The following is a 14,858-nucleotide window of genomic DNA, read 5'->3' as shown; positions in this document are numbered from 1 at the left end:
GGGACGCCGGGCAGGGCTGCAGAGCGCTGCTGGAAGAGGTAGCAACGCTGTCAGGGTCCTGCTGACATTTTCATCCTGTACCCCCCGTGGGGGACTTTTCCACTTATCGGGTAACTCTGCCCAGCCTGTACCAACACATGGATGCAGCCTCAGACAACCTCGAGTAGCCTTGTCGGACCTGTTATCCAAGGCCAGTTGTGCCAGAGGGGTGTGGCCCCCGGAGGGCAGGACACTGTGGGAACAGGGCAGACAGAGCAGTGGGAGACGGGTAGATGCGGGAATTAGGAGGCGGCCGCCTGGCACCACTCCACTGCCAGGTGTGGTGGCACAGGAGGCTCCCAGGAGGATCGGCCGTTGGCAGGGGCAGAGGTGAAACCTGGGGACAGGAGCAGACTCGGTGCATCTGGAGGCAGAATGTCGGGGAAGGGGGGCAAGGGCGCAGCTGAGGATCCAGGGTCAGAGCCCACGCTGGGGTAAGTGGGGCCGCAGGGCGAGGCCCAGGGGCAGAGGGGCCTTAGGGCAAAAGGCACTGGGTAGGGGCCAGCAACATGGGCAGAATGGGACGTGGGCTCACAGGCAGGGGCCACCGCATGTGGGATGGGAGCGAGACCAGCAAGGGGCCTGGGCTGCAGGGGGACGGGGCATGGGCGTGGGGCCGCTGGGCAGGGAGGTGTGGGGCTTGTCCTGGCCTGGCTGGCCGCATGGGCTTGGGACAATTGTCCTGTCTGAGCCTTACTTTCCCTTGTGACAGACAGGTTCCAGGGAAGCACCCTAGGAGATGAAGTGCGTTCCCCAGGAACCCCGGGGTGGGGACAGACTCCGTTGTCCCTTGAGGGGCTCCCAGGCTGGGGAAGGAGGCAGCTGCAGACAGACAGGGACCCGGCAGGGGTCACCAGGACCGTGCTCAGGATGTGCAGAGGAGTAGGGGGTCGGGGAGTTGGGGGGTCGCGAAGGGGGACAGGCCAGAGATGTCTCTGGTTTCAGGTTTTAAAAGCAGCACTAATCGTTCATTTCTGGTTCTGGAAGTGGAACATCCTCATTGTAGAGAGTCTGGAAGCTACTGGGCATGGCTGAGAAGACCACGACGCGCGTGGGGCATGCGCTGGCCGCGGGGTCGGTGGGCAGGGGCTGCAGGGGCCACATGCGCCGGGGTTGAGTCCCTCAGGTGGCAGCTGTGAGGGGCACATCGGAGCCTCTCAGAGCCTCAGTTTCCCCTGCTTGCGATGGGTTGACGATAATAGCTGCTGGGCTTAAACAAGAGGAGGTGCGCGACCAGCTCCACTTTTCCAGCCTTTGTTCTATGGTGTGTCGTTGCCCATGGAATAAATCCCAACACCTACGTGACAGGTCCCATCAGGCTGTCAACCTGCCCAGCCACGTTGTTTCTCTAAATCTGCCGCCACCGGGTCTTTGCGTGGGCTGATCCCTCGATCCAAAACACCCGCCCTGCGAAAGGCTCTCCTGTGCCCCTTCCCCGTGGCAGTCAGAGCCCATTGTGTTTGCAATTATATTGCTTTCAGTGTCATTATTGTCCCATGTCTGGACTGTGAAGTCCACGAGGGTGGCCATGTCTGCTGTGGTCACTTGTGGGGTCCCAGTCCAGCCAGGGCTTGCCTGGTAAGCACCCAGGAGACCCCAGTCAGCCCCAGCCCCAGCAAGCCCCGGGTCCCCCTCCCCTGCAGTGGTGGGTCAGGCAAGAAAGCACCTTGCAGGAGAGGCAGGAGCCAGCTGTCCAGCTCCAGCCCCCTGGGAGGCTGTGACCCCAGTCCCAGCTGTTTCCTCATCTGTCAAGCAGCCGCTGCTGGCTTCTCAATTATTTTATCGAGCATCAGGTGTGCACAAGTGAGGACACATGTGACGACTGTTGAGAAAGAGCAGGGGCTCCCTTGCCCAACCTGCATCACCTAGGAAATGTGTGACCACAGGACGTCAGGACACCTGGGTGCCAGAGGTCCTCCCAGACTCCTCCACTCTGGGCCTTGAATGCCAGGCCTTGATTCAGGGGCTGAGGCATTGAGCCCTAAAGGCACTAGGGAGCCACGGAAGAACTTAGAGCAGATGTGACCAGGAGCTGCTTAAAGCCCAGGAGGGGAAAGCTGGGTAAGGACTGGTAATGCCGGCATTCTAGGCAGAGCTTTGGGTCAGGGCCCTGGAACCCGAAGGCCTGGAAGTGCTCCAGACCCCAAGCAGCCCCACCCGGGCCCAGCTCCTCCAGGAAGCGCTCAGCAGGGAATGGCCCCTGGTCCCTGTTGGGCCTGGGTCTAGGACAATTTCACTCTGTCCCCCCACCCTCTGGGGCAGGAGTCTAGGTGGGACTCCCCCAGGGCCTGGCGATAGGGAAGGCACCATCTGGGTCCCCTTCCAGCCCAAGATGGGGGCTGAGCATAGTCGGTTGACGAGTCTTTACTGAGTACCTACTGTACGCTGCTCCTCCTCCAGGCACTCATGGGAGGCGCACACAGTGAGTACGGAGGTCCCCATGGCAGCAATGGCGGCAGGCTGCCATGGAGGCGGAGTGTGTCTGTAGGTGTGGCCAGGAATGTGTCCAGCACCTGCTCCCGTCTCCCTGCATTCGTCAGCTGGGACAGCCACACTGAGCCGGCGTGGGCTCAGCATCTCTTATTGTTCCTAAGAACAGTGACCACACCGTTGGCTTGGCAGGTTGTATCCACACAGGACAACTGTCCCTGCTACACTGGTGAGGACAGTGACCTGCTGAGGCCCCAGGAGGGTGCAGGTGTTGATGGGGCCACCAGCCTCCAGGAAGCCCTGTCTCACTCCCAGGGCCAACGATGGCCTGAGGCAGAGGTCCTGAGTATGGCCCTGTGACATGCTGCTCAAGGCTGAGGACAGCCCACATCTTCACGCAGACACATTCACGAACACACAGACGTGCACACAGACACGCTCATACACGCGTGTGCACACTCGTGCACACACATAGGCACACAGAGATGCATGGGATTGATGTAGCATTCTGCAACCCCTGGGCTGGGGTGTATATTGGTCTGTTTTTGTTGCTTGTAACAAAATACCTGGAACTAGTGATTTATAAACAAAAATGACATTTATTGCTTACAGTTTCTGAGGCTGGGAAGTCCAAAGTCCATCTGGTGGTGGCAACAGCGATCCAGGGGTCTCACATTGCAAGATGGTGGAAGCAGAGAGAGCAGAGAGAGAGCAAGACAGACTCTCCTCTTCTTTTAAAGCCCTCAGACCCACACCCCTGAGCACCAGTTTTAATCCATTCAATACCGTATGGTCCTACAATCCAATCACCTCTTCAAGGCTCCACCTTTCAGTTACCATAATAGGATTTCCCACCCTCTTAACAGTCACAGTGGGGGCTAAGTTTCTTTATTTTTTTTTTTATAAAGATGACCAGTAAGGGGATCTCAACCCTTGACTTGGTGTTGTCAGCACCATGCTCTCCCAAGTGAGCAAACCGGCCATCCCTATATAGGATCCGAACCCGGGGCCTTGGTGTTCTCAGCACCGCACTCTCCCGAGTGAGCCACGGGCCAGCCCTGGCGGGGCCAAGTTTCTAATACATAAAATTTGGGCACACAATTCAAGCTTCACTGAGATTTGGGGGGACATAATTCAACCCACTATAGGGTGCCCAGACCCCCCTTGCTCTACGTCTTGCAATCCTCTTCCTGAATGTCCCCAGCTGGGTCCCTTTCCCTATCCCCAGCCCTGATCCCTTCTCCACCCTTGTCCCTACTGAGTCTCCCTTAGGTCCTTGGGCTAAAGCCCAGATAGTTTAAGGCCCCAGGGCAGTCTCAGCTCTGCCAACCCTCCCCACCTCCCACTTGTGCCCATGGGAGCCCAGCCCCAGAACATTCTCCTCTACTCCTGCTTTGAGACCTCCTTCTGAGACCGGCTGAGTGCTGCCACCTCCCGAGAGCAGACACCAAACCTGTGCTCACCCCTAGGGCCACCCCTGCCTCAGTTTCCCCCTCTGCAACCTTGAAAGCTCTGTGGCCTCTGAGGCAAAGAACCCAGAGGGAAGGGAGATTCCCGGCAGAGCCCCGTTCCCAGGTTGTGCATGTGGCCTGGGTGGTCTGGGGGAAGGGGTGGCCAGGTGCCCATGGGGGTGGCTGGGGGAGGTGTCTGGGGGGATGGGAGTGTGGGCAGAGAGCTGCGATGGGGGGCTGGGGGGTCACGTGAGATGTGGGGTGTGCCGGGCCTGGGTGTGGGGGTGGGTGGGGCACCTAGGAGGGAGAGCCGCTGCCCACCATGGGGTGCGGGGACGTTAAACCTGTTAAGGTAAAAAATATAGAGACAAATCTTTAAGAAAAACGTTGTATTTGGGAAAACAGGGTTGCAACATGAACACACACAAAGAGTGGGTGGTCTCCTATAAGTCCAAAGAACAAAGAAAGGGTGGAGAGTTTTACTGAAAGAGAAATGCTACGTATTGCATTGAAAGAAAGCTCATTGTCACCAGCAAAGCTTTTGGAAGTTGGCCAGCTCCGGCTGGTGAGTGAAGGCAGGTCGCCCAGCAGCTGCTGGCTAACACTAGTCCTCGGGTTGCAGCAGGCTGTTTCAGCACCTGGGTTGGTGGAAAATTCTTGGGGATGTCTGGGAGCCCACATGGGTGCAGGCAGAGCTGGGGGCGCCACAGAGACCGGGGTGCGGGAGGGTGCCTGGTCCATGCTGTCCCATCTCGCAGGATGGACCCCTTCGAGGACACACTGCGGCGGCTGCGGGAGGCCTTCAACACAGGGCGGACCCGGCCAGCCGACTTCCGGGCCGCGCAGCTGGAGGGCCTGAGCCGCTTCCTGCAGGACAACAAGCAGCTTCTGCAGGACGCGCTGGTGCAGGACCTGCACAAGGTGGGCTCAGGGGGCACTCCAGACAGGGCAGTCTGTGTCCGTCCCAGGGAGGGGCTGCATCCTCTGTGGCAATCTTGTCCTTCCTGAGGAGGGTCTGTACCCCCGACGAGTGCAAGCTGTGTCCCCAGTTACTCCTGTTTACTTAACAGACCCTTCCTGGCATGTAGTGTATGACAGGCACCTTACAACACTAACTCGTGAATACTCACAGCCACCTTGTGAGACAGCTTTGATGGTTATCCTCATGTTACTAGTGGGGAAACTGAGGCACGCAGGGGTTAATTCACTCACCCAAGGTCACACAGCCAGGAAGTGGCAGACTGGAATTGGAGCCCAGGCAGCCTGGCTCCAGGGCTGGGACTCCCAACTGGTACGCATGTCCCACGGGGCTGCTGTACTGTGCATAGACTTTCTCTATGTGTCTGGTAGGGACCCACTCTGCCCTCCCCAAACCCTGGACACCTCCTGACCGGGCCTTGGGCCTGACCCCCTTGAATCCCACCCCACCACAGTCACCGTTTGAGTCAGACGTATCTGAGCTCATCACAAGCCAAAACGAGGTTGACCTGGCGCTCAAGAACCTGCAGGACTGGATGAAGGACGAGCCGGCCAGCAAGAGCCTGGTGAGCCCTGCTGGGGTGGGGGAGGGCAGGGGCAGCTCTGACCCAGGCCCCTTCCTGCCCCAGAGACCCGGGCCAATCCCTGACTTCCTCTGGACCTCATCTTCTCACTCGGGATCCCATGGTGCAGGGAGCTGAGGACCCCAGTGTGTGGGGGGTGGGTTTGGGGGTGGTCCTCGGCAAGGGCTCACTGTCCGTCCTGCACCCCAGCTCACGAGGCTGGACTCAGCCTTCGTCCGGAAGGAGCCATTTGGCCTCGTGCTAATCATCGCCCCCTGGAACTACCCTGTGAACCTGACACTGGTGCCTCTGGTGGGGGCCCTCGCGGCAGGTGAGGAGAGGGTCTTGAGCCCCGTGTCCCCCCAGCCCAATAGTCCTTCCCAAAGACAGCCTCCAGAATACTGCTGTGTGGTGCCCTCAGCCTCACAGGCCCTCTGAGTCCACCCCTTGGTGGGTGTAGGGGCACTGGCCTCCCGCATGACTTCCCCATCTGCCCCTGCAGGGAACTGTGTGGTGCTGAAGCCATCAGAAATAAGCAAGAGCACGGAGAAGGTCCTGGCCGAGATGCTGCCCCAGTACCTGGACCAGGTAAGGGTGGCCTGCTCCCTTCAGTGCCCAGTGTTCCCATACCCCTGCCCCTGCCAGCTGAGGAGGTCCTGCTGTCCCCTGAGCCACCTGTCCGTCTTGCAGAGCTGCTTTGCTGTGGTGCTGGGTGGGCCCCAGGAGACAGGCCGGCTGCTGGAGCACAAGTTTGACTACATCTTCTTCACAGGTGAGGGTGGCCCTGGCCAGGGGTCCTGGGGTGTGTGGCATGGGGGACAGCAGAGAACAGGGTGGGGTGAAGGGAGAAGAGATGAGGGACGAGGCCAGGGCCAGTGGTGGGAGCATGACCCAGATGACAATCGAGACTCTAAGGGTCTCAGAGAGATTAGATCTTGGGCAGCAGGGCTGGAGGCAGATCCCAGGCAGGGCAGGATTGGAGCTTGAAGGGTCTCTCTGGAAAGAAGTAGAGCAGGAGTCAAGTGCCTGGACCATCCGGCCAGGCCTGTTAAGGATGGGGGCCTCCTCACCATGTCCCTAGGGAGCCCCCGCGTGGGCAAGATCATCATGGCTGCTGCCGCCAAGCACCTGACACCCGTCACCCTGGAGCTGGGGGGCAAGAACCCCTGCTACGTGGACGACGACTGCGACCCCCAGACCGTGGCCAACCGTGTGGCCTTGTTCCGCTACTTCAACGCCGGCCAGACCTGCGTGGCCCCCGACTACATCCTGTGCAGCCCTGAAACGCAGGAGCGGCTGCTGCCCGCCCTGCAGAGCAGCATCACCCGCTTCTATGGCGACGACCCCCGGAGCTCCCCAAACCTGGGCCGCATCATCAACCAGAAACAGTTCCAGCGGCTGCAGGGACTGCTGGGCTGTGGCCGCGTGGCCATCGGTGGCCAGAGCGACGAGAGCGACCTCTACATTGGTGAGTCCCACTCTCCCTGCCACAGCTGCCCCGGGGACAAGGCCCTTCCACTCTGGAGGGGCCACAGCCGGCCCGAGTCTGGGCCCCCACCCGCAACCACCGCCCCGCCACTAGAGCCCAGCCCGGGTCCACGGTTCCCAGTGGCACAATTCCAGGACACTGACGCTCCACGTCACTGTGGCCCTGAGCCTGTGACTCCTTGACTCCAAACTCTGGTCCCGCAGCTCTGGATTTGCTAAGCTCTGACCCCAGGTTCTAGGGTCCAGAGTGCTGAGACTCCAAACTTCTGTCCCACCATGTCCTGCTCCGTGAGGTCCTGACCAGGAGCCCAGGATCTCAGGTTGCAAACTTCAATGGCCCCGTCCTGAGCCTCCCAGTCTACTGGGTCTCAATGGCTCAGCAGCTCAGGGTGACGCTGTGGCTCCAACATTCTGGGATGCTGTGACCTTGGACTCTAAGATCCCGACACCCTGACTGAGACCAAGGTTGGGGGATTCTCTGGGCTCCGGAGGCCCCGGGCAGTCTGGGAAAGCCCGTATGGTCCCCGCCTGGGACTGTGGGGAGACTTTCTTCCCTGTAACATCTCCGAAGCCTGGAGACCTGGGAGGTCAGATTTGGGACTCCCCGGCCTAGAGCCCTGGGTCCTTGGCCCTGCCCAAGTGCCCCACCCCAGGGGTGTGTCCCATCTGCGGCCTTGGTACTGAGCGTCCCCTGTGCCCTGCAGCTCCCACAGTGCTGGTGGACGTGCAGGAGACGGAGCCGGTGATGCAGGAGGAGATCTTTGGGCCCATCCTGCCCATCGTGAACGTGAGGAGCCTGGATGAGGCCATCGACTTCATCAAGCGGCGGGAGAAGCCCCTGGCCCTGTACGCCTTCTCCAACAGCAGCCAGGTGGGCACGGCCATGCTGGGGGCAACAGCGGGGCCGAAAGGGGTATAGACTGGCCACCTTCCCTCTCACAGCCTCCCTGGGGAGGCTTTGGGGAAGCAGATGTCTCAAGTGTGACTATTTTCTAGGCCACATGGTTTGACTGCCTCCTACACAAGGACGCCTGGCAGAGGGGCAGAGGGGGCAGAGGAGGCTGGGGCAGGGTCAAAACCCACCAGGTGCATGGCCGGTCAGCTGTCCGTCCTGACTGAGCAGCCTCCACCAGGAGGAAGAGGTGCTTTTTTCTATCTAGCCTGTCCAGAGAGCCCCCTTTTCCTGACCGGTGCAACAGTTCTATGTGGGCAAGCAGAAGCCCTGAGTGGGCTGGGGGAGAACAAGGGGGGACCTGATGGGCAAATCCAGGTCGCAGGTGGGACTTGCACACCTCAGTGCAACGTCTCACGGCCATGGGTTCCATGCTGTGGGTCTTCCTCCATCTTTGCATCATGGTAATAACCATATTGGGCACCTAAACATCACTGAAAAGACATCACTTGTAGAAGGTGCCTAGGGGAGAGACGATTGTTCAGTCGGGGGTGGAGGAGGGCAAGGCATTGGAGATGCTGTGGTCCTCTTCCTCCCTGTGGGATGCTCGGGGCTCAAGCCCTCTTCCCAGATGATTGGAACCCATTACCTCCCTCTTCCCCCACACCCCTCCCCCCAGGTAGTGAACCAGATGCTGGATCAGACCAGCAGCGGCAGCTTTGTAGGCAACGAGGGCTTTGTCTACCTGACTCTGCCATCCCTGCCACTAGGGGGAGTCGGTGAGTCTCTGCTCTGCTCCACCCTGTCCCGCCCACAGCCCGAGGAAGCTTGGGTTTGTTACCCCAGACCCAGGAAGTCCCTTCACTCACTGTTCAACCTTGATTCAGGCCTTGGGCCTCTCAAGGCCTCAGTTTCCCTATCTGTAAAATGGCTCTTAGAATGGCCTGGCTCTCTCTGAGCTCCCTGCCAGCAGTGTGGGCTTCTGGCCTGGGCGGTGGGCTGTGGCTGAGGCTGGGGCATAGGTCTGGATGGGCTGCCTGTTCTCAGCCCTTCACTTTCTGTGCCCATGCAGGCAACAGCGGGATGGGCAGGTACCACGGCAAGTTCTCCTTCGACACCTTTTCCCACCACCGCGCCTGCCTGCTCTCCTACCCAGGCCTGGAGAAGCTCAAAGAAATCCGCTATCCACCCTTTACTTACTGGAAGCAGCAGCTGATAAGCTGGGCCCTGGGCTCCCAGAACTGCACCCTGCTGTGAGCACTCGCCCCCTCCAGCACCACAGCTTCAGTCCCTCTGTCTTGCGGCCCATGGCTGCTCGGTCCCTGACCTACCCTGGGCTGCCAGTTGCTGGCCCCACGCTCAGTCATCCCTGAAAGGCAGCTGTCCATTCCAGGGTGTAAAGATCCCACTCCTGGGGCTTTGTCTGAACAGATCCCTGGCTAGACAGGACCTCTAGATGGTCCAGTCCCTTTCAGGGTCAAAGTCCCTTCCGCAGCCTCCTGACAGATTCATTGACCTTCTGCTAAGATATGTCTGGTAATGGAGAGAGAAACCTGTCCCCCAAAGGTTGGGCAGATTCTGTGGTTAAAGAGAATCTATAAATTGTCAGATCTATAAATAGGATCCCAAAAGAGCAATTCCTAACAGCTCCATTCATAACTGGTTTGGGGAGCTGGGTATGTCTGACCTAAAGTGATCTGATCTTGAACCCAGACCTGGCCAATTGGTGGTATCTGCCTGAAATGTGTCATTGACAAGAATTCTGATTCTGTGTGTGGAATCAATAGGAAAGAGTGTATGATTGATTAGTGATGTCTGCTATGGGCACAGGCAGGGGGTGTTGCCCACGTTGGCCACATCTGTCATCCCTCCTCTCAACTTCCAGAAGGAGGTCAGGGCTGGAAGAATCTAAATCTGGCAATTTCATCTGACATATGGGCAAACTGAGGTCTAGAGACAGGACAGAGCAGAGCTGAGTTTCTACAGGAAAGTAGGGGCAGAGCTGAGTGATGGTGGGCTTTACTGAGAAATGTGGGGTGGGAGGTGGGTAGACAGAACATGCCTGGTCCATTGTGGCCAGCCTCTTGTGCCTTCCCTAGTCCTCACTGTGGGAACCCACTTCCAATCCCCCAGTCTTGTTTCAGTGTGTTCTTCACCCCTTAGAGACATGGAAAAACTGGGTTAGTGGCCTGAGGCTGAGGAAAGGAAGGGAAGTATGGTCCTTCAGCTCCCCTAGGAATTGTTGGGGATGGTTTTCTCCAAAAGGGTACAGGGTGGACTCAAAGGAGGTGCTTAATAGGGCCTTGTTGATGAGTGAAGGAAAGAATGAATAAGGAAGTGAGAGGATGGATGGATGGATGGATGGACGGGTGGATAGGTGGGTGGGTGAATGGGTAAACTGGTAGATGGGCAGGTAGCCCAGGTAGAAGCTGAGTGACCAACTGGCCTGGGTAGAAGGGATTCCCTTCTCTCCTTGCCCCTTACCTGGGAAGTTGTTTCTTTGAAATAACTGTGGTCTGAAAAGAGGGAGGCAGAAGGATTGAGAGAGAATCAGAGGGTCTCTGGGGCCCCATCTGGGACAGAGGAGCTGGCTGATTGAAGACCCTTTGGGTATTTCGCTGCCCTCATCATACCCGATCTTGTTCCCTTTGCATCCTTGGCCACTGACGTCTGTGGTTCAGAGACGACAAAGCGTCCGAGGAAAATGAAGTCTTCAGTGTCACCAGGGCCAAGGAGCAGTCCAAGAATGGCCCTTGATAGTGCCTGGAGTCAGTAAGTCCCTTCCCTGACTCTCAGTTGGGCTGGATACCTTGTCCTTCTCCTACCCTGAGGCAGCTGGCGCGAGGTCAAGGGCACAGGGTCTGGGCTCAGGCCGACCTGGGTTTGAATCCTGTCTCTGCCATGTGCTGTGTGAACCCGGGCAAGGTGTTAGCCCTCTCTGAGCCTTAGCTGTGAGTTAGAGCCTTCCTTCAATAGCTCCACAGGGATCTGGCGAGGATGAAATGGGATTCACTCCTAGACTCTCTATAGTGGGTCTTAGTCCAGATGACGGCAGAGAAACTGAGGCTCAGAGAGACTAGGGTGTTTGTCCTGAAGCTCACAGTGTGTGAATTAGTCTGAATTCAAACTTGGTCTGTCTGGTCCAAAGACCATAGGCGGTTCAGGACATCTTTACACTGGGGCACAGAGAGCACAGGACACTTCCTAGTGTCACGCAGAGAAACTTGGGCCCTGACTCCAGAGTCCAGCCCTCAGACGACGGGCTGTGCGCCCTGCCGGCTTCTCCACGTTGCTGCTCCAGACCACAGGCTCTCCCGGGCTTCTGACTGGTGGAGCCGAGTCACATGACTGCTTCCTAGATGCAAGGGGGGCTGGAGGCAGGTCCCGGCTTCTACTCTGGGGGTGCTGTTCAAGAGAGGCCAAGAGGCCGCAAACTGTGTCCAGTGTCCCCATTCAGCCCACTCCCCAGTTCCAGCCCTTTGCTCTCTGGTCATGGCTGAGCAGGCGCAGTCTTGGAAGCGGCATCGCCTAGACCCTGAACAAAGACCTGCCCTGCCTTTGTTGATCCAGCAACACGGAACTGTTCAGAGAGCCTCGAGCCCCATCCAGGCCTTTGTTCATGCTGCCCTTGTGGGATGCACGCCCCACTTCCATCCCTGCGGCACCCCAACTCCCCCCGCATTGCCTCCCTGGGAAGCCATCTCAAACCCCGGGCTGGTGTCTGCAGTGTCTGGCCCCTCAGCACACTCCACCCCCGCAGCAGCGCTGTCCACGTGGAAGGCGTGGGTTTGCCCCTCTCCCCTGCCGCGGTGTCACTGGTGCTCGTTGGCAAGCCCATGAACTTCGCCATGCCTCAGCTTCCTTATCTTGTTGAATGGGATTCTCACCTGTCTTAGAGTTGGTGTGGGGGATTCATTGTGTGTCTAGGTGCCAGGGGTCCCTAGGGATGCGGCTGAGCCAGCCTTGGGCACAGAGGCCCTGGCTGCAGAGGTGACCCTGGCCGCACACCTCCCAGAGCTTCCCACAGCCTTGGGGTTTGTGACAGCAGCCTCTCCTTGTCTATCAGTCATGGGGTCCTGCTGCTAGGAGGCTTGGGGGCAATCCCAGGGTCCCAGTGGGGGTCAGGGGTCAGATTCAGCCATAAACGTTTGTTCCACTATAGTAATAGGACACAGTCTATGTGGGCTGTTAAGAAAAATGACAGTATGGGGTGAGTCCTCCTCCTGCCCTGACCCCAGGACGCCAGGCCAGCAGGAAGGTCCCGGGCTGGGGGGTGGAGGAACAGGCTGTGACGAGGGTGCTGAAGAGGCCAGTGGTGCAGGGGACCCCATGCCTGGTGTGTGAACAGGCTGTGGGATGCAGGCCTGGATGGAAGGAGGGTGCCAGGAGGGACGTCTGTGTGGTGACCAGGGCAGCAGGCCCCTGTCATGGAGCTGACACAGCTATGATGAAGATGGAGGCCACCAGGCGTCGCAACCCAGACACACCTCCTGATTTCAGGCACCACAGACATCCCCCATTCTTGCAGGGGATGGACCATGGAGAGTCACTTCCTGCCACCTCTGCAGGTGGAACTCAGAGGGTTTTCACTGTGCTGTGGAGAAATACTCGGAGAAATGACACATTCTTTACTCCTGAGGGATGTGAACTAAACTCTGTGCCCTCTACACCTGGCTGAGTCTCGTTTGCTAGAGAGCGAGGTCCATGAAGGCAGAAACACGTTCCAGCTCACTGACGTGTCGGCGTACCCAGCCAGGGCTGCCCACATGACAGTGGCACCCCTGGCGTGCCTGCCAATGAATTAATGAAGCGGGGGAGAGAGAGGGAGCGATGGCACTGTCTGGCCTTTGCTGGCTCCCCTGACCCCCACCCAGCCTGTGAACCCTTTGAGCACGGGACTGAGCGTCACGCGCCTGGGCATCCTCAGGACCAGGCCTGAGGCCCTGAGGACGAGTCGGTGACGTTTGCTGCCTGTGACTGTCGGAGGCCTGTCTTCAAGGGGTCCCGATCGATGCTCAGAATTAAACTTGCGAGCCACCCTTACCCCCCTGCCTGGCCCTCTCCCTGTCTCCCTTGGTGCCGGCCGCTCCACCCTCCAGGGACCTTCTTGGATGCCCCCCCCAGTGCCCGCATGCCAATCTGTCACCCTGCTCTGTCCCTTTCGTCTTGTTTGCTTAGGAGGCATCTCTTGAATTGTCCACTTCTCACTCCAAGGTGGAGCCACCGTCATCTGCCACCTGGGTCCTGCAGCAGCCACCTCCCTGGCTGCTTCTTGCTCGCTGTCCCCGCCCCCCGCTGGCTTCCACACAGTGGCCACAAATGCAAACCCCATGACTGCAAAGCTGGGCGAGCACCCCAGCCCTTCAGTGGCCCCCTCAGGACCAAACACCTGACATGGGCCACAGGGCCCTGCACGACGGTCCCCACCCTCTCTAGCCCCATCTCACTCTGAGAATTGGCTTTAGGACATGCCAGTGTGAGATGCTGTCCAGGTGAGGACGGCAGGTGAGCACCTGGGCACGCACGCTTTGTCTGGGATGTGAAGTTGCATGTCACCAGCAAAGAGATGGTGTCTGATGCCATCTGAGAGGAGGGAGCCCAGGACTGAGCCCCGGGCCTTCCGCAGCTAGAGGCTGTCCGGAGAAGCCGGGCAGAGGCCCGCCATGAGAAGTAAGGGCTGCCAGCAGGATGAGGGTGAGCAGAGAGACCAACAGGAGGGTTAGAGCCTGGCCAGGAGGGTGACAGTCAGGCAGGAGGCTCCAAAGCCACTGAGTCAGTGGCCCTTGGGAGCAGCTCCCAGGCCACATGGCCCTCCTGGGCCAAGCTTAACAAATTTGTGGGTTGGCTTAGGTTCTGACCCCTTTCTGGGCCTCGGTTTCCCCAACTTAAGTGAAGGAGTTGGACCCATTAACCCACAGTACACCGTCCTCCGCCCTTGCACACCTGTCCTGCGAGCTGTGTTCGCCCTTTGCTCCCACTCCCCACAGCTGCCCTGGGCCGGGACAGAACCTCGCCCCCATGTCACAGGCAGGAGCCAAGGCCCTGAGAGGACACTGGCTCTCTCCAGGTCACACAGCCTGTCAGGGGTGGAGGTTCAGAGCCAGGGGAGGCCCCTCTACTTCCTGGGGCTCGAAGATGTGACTCTGCAGGCCATCTCCAGATTGTTGTCACTGCTGTGACACGGATGCCTGTCGGTGCAGCACATACAATCACAGGCATGCACGTGCCGACCCTCGGACAGGCAGACGCTCGCCAGCACCGCGCACAGGCAGGTTGACACGTGCTCACGCTCAGAGGGGGTGGCGGCTGCTGTTTCTGAGGCTCCTGCACCGGCTCCTGGCCCCTCTTCCATTCTATAAACACCGAAACGGGGAAGCTAGAGCCCAGCCAAGGGAAATGAAACTTTCCAGCAGCCCCTACTGCTATCCTCCCAGAGCTGGGGTCCAGCACCTCCTGACAGGATGTGCTCTGGCCCCCAGCATCCCCCAAAATAGCCAAGTCGGCTGAGAAGGCGCCTCCTTCTGGAGAGGCCCGCACCCGAGTCAGCAGGATCCGGCAGCCTGCGAGGGCCTTTAGAACAGAGACCAAGGCCTCCAATTCATAAAGCAGCGCCCCGACACCCCTACCTGGGCACAACAGGGCCTGGGAGGGAGGCCGACAGGCTCAGCCACTGACTCCTTCTGCCACCACCTGCCAGGGGGCTCTCCTGGACCACCCTACCCTCCTAGAGCCTCCATCAGCACCTGTAAACCAGGGCAAATGATAGCTACTCCCCAGGGCTGTCCTCGGATGAAGGATTCAACGACCTGCCACGTGGGGGTCTCTGCCCTCCCTTTGTTGAGGCTCCAGCTGCCAGGAGGGGGGGCCCCTAGAGGGAGCTCTTAAGGAGCCCCAGCCCTGGCACTGCCCCAGCCTCACACTTCACCCACCACTCCAGCTACTTGACCAAGGTACCAGCTGCCCTGATGGGAGCAAGGGTGAGCCACAGCCCCCACAATGCCACACTCTGAGCTCACT

General features: G+C 59.1%; 1 protein-coding gene across 1 annotated transcript; it reads left to right on the top strand.

The window, feature by feature from the left end:
• The first annotated feature begins 390 nt into the window (after nt 1-390).
• LOC134375428 (aldehyde dehydrogenase family 3 member B2-like) lies at nt 391-9,522 on the top strand. The gene is made up of 10 exons (XM_063093856.1): nt 391-473; nt 4,679-4,841; nt 5,354-5,464; nt 5,672-5,792; nt 5,964-6,049; nt 6,152-6,233; nt 6,543-6,929; nt 7,654-7,820; nt 8,521-8,620; nt 8,914-9,522. Exons 1-10 carry the CDS (start codon nt 415-417, stop codon nt 9,096-9,098), a joined length of 1,461 nt encoding a protein of 486 aa, XP_062949926.1. The 5' UTR covers nt 391-414; the 3' UTR covers nt 9,099-9,522.
• Nucleotides 9,523-14,858: the final 5,336 nt, after the last annotated feature.

This window comes from Cynocephalus volans, chromosome 4 (assembly GCF_027409185.1).
Source record: "Cynocephalus volans isolate mCynVol1 chromosome 4, mCynVol1.pri, whole genome shotgun sequence".
In the NCBI taxonomy this organism is placed as follows: Eukaryota; Metazoa; Chordata; class Mammalia; order Dermoptera; family Cynocephalidae; genus Cynocephalus; species Cynocephalus volans.
The sequence above is the reverse complement of the archived record's forward strand: the minus strand, read 5'-3'. Positions and strand labels throughout refer to the sequence as shown.